We start from the raw sequence: 8,384 nt of genomic DNA, 5'->3' as shown, positions 1-8,384 counted from the left end.
GAATAGTCAGATAGAGGCCTAATATCTAAGGTATACAAAGAACTCAAAAAGCTAGACACCAGAGAATCAAATAACCCTATTAAAAATGGGGTACAGAACTAAACAAAACGTTCTCAGTTGAGGAATAACGAATGGCTGAGAAATATCTGAGAAAGTGCTCGACATCCTTAGCCATCAGGGAAATGCAAATCAAAACAACCCTGAGAATGCACCTCACACCAGTCAGATTGGCCAAGATCCCAAAACTCAGATGACAACAGATGCTGGCGAGGCTGCGGAGAAAGAGGAACACTTCTCCACTGTTGGTGGGGTTGTAAACTAATACAACTACCCTAGAAATCAGTCTGGCGATACCTCAGAAAATTGGACATAATACTACCTGAAGACCCAGCTATTCCACTTCTGGGCATATACCCCAGAGACACCTTAGTACACAACAAAGATATATGCACCACAATGTTCATAGCAGCTCTATTTATAGTAGCTAGAAGCTGGAAAGAACCCAGATGCCCTTCAGAAGATGAATGGATAAATTGAGGTTTTAAACTGCATTAGTCTTGGTAGTTCTGGGTTGATTGCTCTCCCCAGTTGAGCTGATTCACCAAGTCATCAAAGAGGCATTTTTGAAATCCATTAGAAAGGAGATGGGAGGGAACAGAAAAAGTGTTTTCTCCAATATTTCAAAAATAGTAAGATAAGAAAATCAAGACATTTAAGGGCATTAGAGGGTCAACACTGACTGAGGGAAAAGGGTGATTACTTATCTTTGGATAGCATATTTCAAAGAGCTATAGCAAAATCTTCACATTGAGACACAGACAAGATATGTATCTTTTACGGGTAGCTAGTAAATTTAGATAAAAAGATAAACTATTTTAAAATGGACTTTAACAGAAATAATTTCTAATAAGACTTGAATTGATGATTATAATTTGTAATAACTATTTTGAGTTACATTTCAAAATAACCACCTATAACAACAACCTTTTGCTCATACTTTATGATATATGCACATATATGTATTACATATATATGTGTGCTTATGCATATATATGTATATATAATTTGTACAGACATTTTATATTAGCAAAGATCTTCTCTACTCTGCAAATATACTCTTGCTACAATTAACTTTGGTGATAAAATAATGGGCTATGTGGACAGATAGGTAAAGAAAGACAAAGTTCCCAAAGTTACTACTCAAGGAGATGGTTAGTGACATCCTATATAGTTCTAGAAATTCAAGTATAAATCTATTAGAGAAAAGAATTCATGGAACTTTATAAAAGTGAAGGGAATATAAATTGGTTCCTATATGATAAAATGAATTGAAACCAAAGGTAATTGAATGTGTATACATATTGACCTTAGTGCATGACCATTATGGAAAGATAACACATCAAAGTAGGCAATGTGAAAAACTTTGTTAAGTAAGGTCCTTGAAAATATGGTAAATGGTCTGCAGACCTCCAGGTGTTTTAATAAACTTAAAAATTATTGATAATTTTGATTTCTATCTGGATAATTAATTTTAACTACTTTAACAATGACAGCTTTTTTATTTCAAATAAAGACTATAAATCTTATGCTGCTTTGTAGATTACAGAGTACATATGACAATATGTGAACATTTAAAATGTTTACAAATGAAAATTTAATTTTATCTGTTCTTCTGACTTAGTTAAAAGCTTCATCTCTGACACATGCATATCAATGTTGTATTTATAGTTTCATTTGTTAGTAATTCAAAGTTGTTTTATTTAATTTTTTTAAAACAAATTTTATTTTACAAAACAAAGATAAATGTACAGATTTTAAACATTTTTTGCTGAAAATTATACATTTTTGTCACTACAATTTCTTCAGATATTAAAATAATTTTTACATAAAATTATGTGAATATATTTTTAGTCAGTACTTGATTTTTTCAAGGGCTTGACAGTATGCATTGAAAACCTACTAGTTACAATGAGCATAAAGTACATGCAAAACAAAATGCAACATAGAAATAGTCAAAGTCTTCTTGTTTTGTAAATATTTTTTTTGTTTTCTTTATTTCGTGGACTTCATACAGTCTGTGAGTTGTTTCTAGGGGAGTGCAAGCCTCTGGGGTTAGCATCCCACTATCAGTGACTGCATATTATGTCTGTTCTTTTGTGACTGGGTTATCTCACTCAGGATGATATTCTCTAGATGCAGCCATTTTCTTAAGAATTTGGTTAAGTCATTGTTTCTGGTGGCTGAGTAGTATTCCATTGTGTATATGTACCACAAATTTTGTATCCATTCATCTTCTGAAGGACATCTGGGTTCTTTCCAGCTTCTGGCTCTTATAAATAGAGCCGCTATGAACATTGTGGTGCATATATCTTTGTTGTGTATTAAAGTGTCTGTGGGGTATATGCCCAGAAGTGGAATAGCTGGGTCTTCAGGTAGTACTATATCCAATTTTCTGAGGTATCGCCAGACAGATTTCCAGAGTGGTTGTATTAGCTTGCAACCCCAACAGTAGAGAAGTGTTCCTTTTTCTCCACAGCCTTGCCAGCATCTGTTGTCATCTGAGTTTTGGATCTTGGCCAATCTGACTGGTGTGAGGTGCAATCTCAGGGTTGTTTTAATTTGCATTTCCCTGATGGCTAAGGATGTTGAGCACTTCCTCAGATGTTTCTCAGCCATTCGGTGTTCCTCAACTGAAAACGTTTTGTTTAGCTCTGTACCCCATTTTTTAATAGGGTTATTTGATTCTCTGGTGTCTAGCTTTTTGAGTTCCTTGTATACCTTGGATATTAGGTCTCTATCTGATGTGGTGTTGGTAAAGATCTTTTCCCATTCTGTTGGTTGCCGTTTTGTTTTCTTGACGATGTCCTTAGCCTTACCCAAACTTTGCAATCTCATTAAGTCCCATTTGTTAATCTTCGACCTTAGAGCTTGAGCCATTGGTGTTTTGTTCAGGAAATTTTCTCCTGTGCCTATGTGTTCCTAGGTTTTTCATACTTTCTAATCTAATAGTTTCAGTGTATCTGGTTTAATGTGGAGATCTTTGATCCACTTACACTTGAGTTTGTACAAGGAGATAAGAAAGGGTCTATTTTCATTCTTTTGCATGCTGAGTGCCAGTTGGACCAGCACCATTTGGTGAATAGGCTGACCTTTTTCCATTGAATGTTTACTGCTCCTTTGTCAAAAATCAGGTGACCATATACATGAGGGCTAATTTCTTGATCTTCTATTCTATTCCATTGATCCACATGCCTATTTCTGTACCAGTACCATGCAGTTTTCAGCACAATTGCCTTGTAATACACCTTGAGGTCAGGGATAGTGATTCTAGCAGATGTTTTTTTGTTGTTGAGGATGGATTTCGCTATTCTAGGTCTTTTGTTATTCCATATGAATTTTCATATTGATCTTTCCAATTCCATGAAGAACTGGGTTGGAATTTTGATGGGGATTGCATTGAATCTGTAGATTGCTTTTGGTAGGATGGCCATTTTTAAGATGTTGATCTTTCCAATCCATGAGCATGAGAGAGCTTTCCATTTTCTGAGATCCTCCTCAATTTCCTTCTTTAGAGGTTTGAAGTTCTTGTCGTACAGGTCCTTCACTTGCTTAGTTAGAGTCACACCAAGGTATTTCATTTATTTTTTTTTTAATGTAGAAGAGATCTTAAGATGTCATACATCATTCCATAATTCTGGATATTTTAATATCAAGCTGTTTTTTAACCCATTTTCAAAATACATTTTATTTATCCTACGATAATTTTATATATGTAAACAAAATATGTTGATTCTCTACCACTCCCACATGCTTCATAGACTCGAATGGCAGAAATTATACAATTTCTAATTTTGAGCTTAATTCATATTTAGTCTCATTATAGAATCATGAAAATAAGAAAAAACATAAGGCTTTAAATTTTCACTGGCATTGATTCACAGAATATGGCCACAGAGCTTTATCACATACTCATTTATCAAGACAGAGAAAAATAGAAACATTTGTAATATCTAAACAAATAATTATTCCCATCTAGATCAATTTTAAATAATTATTATTTATGCAACGAAATTCAATTAGTACAAAAACTTAATGTTATGTTTATCATCTCATAAGTAAAATAACATCATAACCATTGTCATGGTAACTATGTAAATACATTGTGCTCCTCATTTTCTATGCTTTAACACAAGTTATGGAAGTTGATTTATTAGCAAGACACATAGCTAAACAAAAAGTTCTCAGTTGATAAATATCGATAGGCTGAGAAGCATCTAAGGAAGTGCTCGACATCCTTAGCTATCAGGGAAATGCAAATGAAAATAATCCTGAGACTACACCTCACACCAGTCAGATTGACCAAGATCAAAAATTCAGATGACAGCAGATGCTGGCAAGGATGCGGAGAAAGAGGAACACTACTCCACTGTTGGTGGGGTTGTAAACTGGTACAACCACTCTGGAAATCTGTCTGGTGGTTCCTCAGAAAATTGGACATAGTACTACCTGAAGACCCAGTTATTCCACTTCTGGGCATATACCCCAGAGAAGCTCCAACATACAACAAAGGCACATGCACTACAATGTTCATAGCAAACCTATTTATAATAGCCAGAAGCTGGAAAGAACCCAGATGTCCTTCAGTAGAGCAATGGATACAAAAATTGTGGTATATTTACACAGTGGAGTACTACTCAGCTATTAGAAACTATGACTTTATGAAATTCTTAAGAAAATGGATGCATCTAAAAATATCATCTTGGGTGAGATACACCAGACACAAAAAAAACCAGACATAGTATGCAGTCACTTATAATTGGATACTAACCCCAGAAAGCTCTGAACACCCCACAAACAACTCACATATTATATGAAGTTCAAGAAAATTAAAAGAAAATGAACAACCATTATACTTAGTCTTTACACAACCAGAAAACTTTGACTAATTCCAGGTTACATCTTGTTTTACTTGTACTTTATGCTCATTGTAACTAGTAAGATCTTAGTGCACACTATCAAACCTTTAAAAATACCAAGTACTGACAAAATATATTTGTATATGTTTATACAAAAATGCTTAAAATTTGTACATTTATCTTTGCTTTTTAATAATAAAGTCATTCAATTAAAAAAACTTGAAAAAAGAAAGATGACAATGTCACTTTGGTTGAAATGAATTGGCATCATATATAGAATGCAAAATATAATGCTAATTTAACTTCATTTTAAAATTAACATTGAATCTTGTTTATTTTAGAAAATTTCAGTTAGGGTGGGTGTTGTTTTTTTTTTTTTCCTTAGAATATGGTCTTTATATTATGCTATTATTAAGAACATTATAAAGTATTATGCATTGATGCCATTATGTCTTTCAGCTACAAAATAAAGTATTTTACTTTGTGAATAGATATGATGAACAACACTTAACCAGTTTTGTCGCTACAAATCAAGTGATATATAACTGAAATTAAATTATCTGGTGAGTGTCATTATTTAGGGCTCCTTATTCATAGTAATTAATATGTCTTTCTATACTTTGGTTCCATAATTAATATTTATATGATCACTATAAAAACATTGTTACTATTAAACCTGTTTGTGTAAATGAAATATATGAGGCAAGTACCATGAGTGATATTTGACATTTTCATTTGACTTTCTGCATCAAGGGTCAGATAGGTTGTTATGAACATGTTTTATAGGTTATTTATATAAATTTCTTATTATATATGTTGAAAAATTATATTTTCTAGATAACTTTATTATATTAATAAAAGGTTAAGCAAGTAATTAAGACTCAAGAGCCTAAATTGTCTTCAATGAGTAATCTTTCTTCTTCAGATATGTGCTGCCACTAGCATCTATGTCTTACTAATTGGTTCATAATTTTGATTCTTCAACATATATTCTGCTGCCTTTATCAAGATACCTTTTCCAAACAAGTACATAAACAGCATTATTTATCCTTTACACACAGAAGGAGATGGCAGAAAAACAAAACAATGCTACTGTATTGTTTTTACTGAGAAAAACAATCTTAGTTTTTACCCAGTTGTCTTTGTGGAGCCCTCCTGGGTATTTGCACCATAAATTTTTAAGATCCCAGAGAAATCATCTACTCTTTGTTTTATCTTAACAATTTCATTATAAACTTTGATCAAATAAAGTATGATTAATAAGCTGTGTCACATACTTTTGATTAGGAGTGAGTCCTGAATAGCTTATCATATCTTGTATTCTCACTAATCTCATTTGGCTTTCATGAAAACAGTATGATATATTTTATAAAGTTCTGATTCCATCTTAAAATGAACAAAAAGTTAGTTACAACATTTTGAACACACAACTGACAGATTATTATTTATCAGAACGTAGGTTGATTAACTTGATTTTTCAAGATCATTCATAGTTGTAAACAAATTCATAGTGCAGCCATAAATGAATATTTTTGTCACCTCTCTTATTGCCAGATAAGGCAGTGCTCTGATTAGTCAACGAAGATTTCCCATCCTGAACTATTGCATGCAATATCTGACAATATTATTAAATTGTCACCTCTTCTTTATACCTAAATGTAGCTTCTAATTTTTTTTAACATTTCACTTAAAAAATACTAAGATAATGATAAAAATGATTGTTCAAATACATATTTTTTTCTGTTGCTCACCAATATAAAGGAGTATATTCATTTATCTCGGTATTTAAAATATGGCTATTTTATCTTGTCAAAAAGTTAATTCTTATTTTCTTTTTTTAAATTTTTTTAATTTTTATTTTCAATTCTATATTAATCTATATTTTTATAAACATTGCAATATTCTGTTTTTAGTGGTAATAAGATAAATCAAGATAATTTTGCATAACAGTACACCAGTAGTTTATAGTAATCCTTTAAAATTTATTAAATATTTATTTTTTAATAATTATAGCTTTTAGTTGAACATATCACTTGCACCATCGTCTTATGAATTATGAAAAACCAGAGCTGTGTCACCGAGTTCATTCTTATTGGACTTTCACAGAACTCACAAGTTGAGAAAATATTATTTGTTATATTTTTGATGATCTACCTGGCAACTGTGGGGGGAAATATATTAATTGTGGTAACCATCATCTATAGCCCTGCACTGCTGAGCTCCCCCATGTACTTCTTCTTGATATTCCTGTCCTTCCTGGATGCCTGCACTTCTTCTACTGTCACCCCCAAGATGATTGTAGACTTCTTCTATGAGAGGAAGACCATCTCCTTTGAATGCTGCATGACACAACTGTTTGCTGTCCACTTTTTTACTGGGATGGAGGTGATTGTACTGTCTGCTATGGCTTTTGACCGCTATGTGGCCATTTGCAAACCCCTTCATTACTCCTCTATCATGAACCGGAGGTTCTGTGGCAATCTTGTGATGGTGTCCTGGGCAGGAGGCTTTTTACATTCTATCATACAAATTATCTTCACCTTGAAATTACCCTTCTGTGGACCCAATATCATTGATCACTATATGTGCGACTTGTTTCCATTACTGAAGCTTGCCTGTACTGACACACACATATTTGTCATTTTGGTGTTTGCAAACAGTGGGTCTATCTGCATCATAATCTTGTCGATTTTGCTTGTCTCTTACGGTATCATCTTGTTGTCTTTGAGAGCCCACAGTTCTGAAGGGAAATATAAAGCTGTTTCTACCTGTGGATCCCACATTACTGTTGTGGTTTTGTTTTTTGTCCCGTGCATATTAACATATGCACAACCTATATCTGCATTTTCCTTTGAGAAAAATGCTGTTATATTTACCACAGTGTTAACACCATTGCTCAATCCTATAGTTTATACTTTCAGGAATAAGGAAATGAAGAATGCCATCAGAAAAATGTGGAAGAAACTGATTGTAATTACTGACAAATATTAAAAAGTATTCAATACTATTCTGTGTAAATGAATTGGTACCTAAAAGCACTTAATATTGTATAAAGAGATGATATCAGTTGCAATTTCTAGCATTCATATCAGATACCAGGCCTCCCAGGTATTTTTAACATAGTGTTGGCTCAGTGCAGATAACTTAATCACTGATTTGCAGAAAACAGTTAATCTAGTCTTAAAGAGAAATTTAAAAGCTCATTTTAGAATTTTTCCCAAAGCAATAAGTTAGTGCACAACAGATGAATATATACAATGTGGTTGTACACATTTGTATGTAAGTGCAAAAGCACAAACACCATTCTCTCTTCCTGTATACAAACATGTATATGCTACATACATGAAAATTTATCCTCATAAAAACATAAATAAACAAATTCTACACTTCAAATCTAATGAAATGATAAAGAATTCAATGCATAGTTTGTAATTACCACATTATTTGCTTAATATATAGAATGAATTT

At 32.7% G+C, this 8,384-nt stretch overlaps 1 protein-coding gene across 1 annotated transcript; it reads left to right on the top strand.

Annotated features, from left to right (window-relative positions):
* Positions 1-6,971: 6,971 nt before the first annotated feature.
* LOC308429028 (olfactory receptor 4C15-like) lies at positions 6,972-7,907 on the top strand (the record flags this gene model as incomplete). Its single annotated transcript, XM_080927675.1, has 1 exon — positions 6,972-7,907. The coding sequence occupies one exon, from the start codon at positions 6,972-6,974 to the stop codon at positions 7,905-7,907; it is 936 nt and encodes a 311-aa protein (XP_080783801.1).
* Positions 7,908-8,384: the final 477 nt, after the last annotated feature.

Source organism: Micromys minutus, assembly GCF_963924665.1.
Source record: "Micromys minutus genome assembly, chromosome: 13".
NCBI lineage: Eukaryota > Metazoa > Chordata > Mammalia > Rodentia > Muridae > Micromys > Micromys minutus.
The sequence above is the reverse complement of the archived record's forward strand: the minus strand, read 5'-3'. Positions and strand labels throughout refer to the sequence as shown.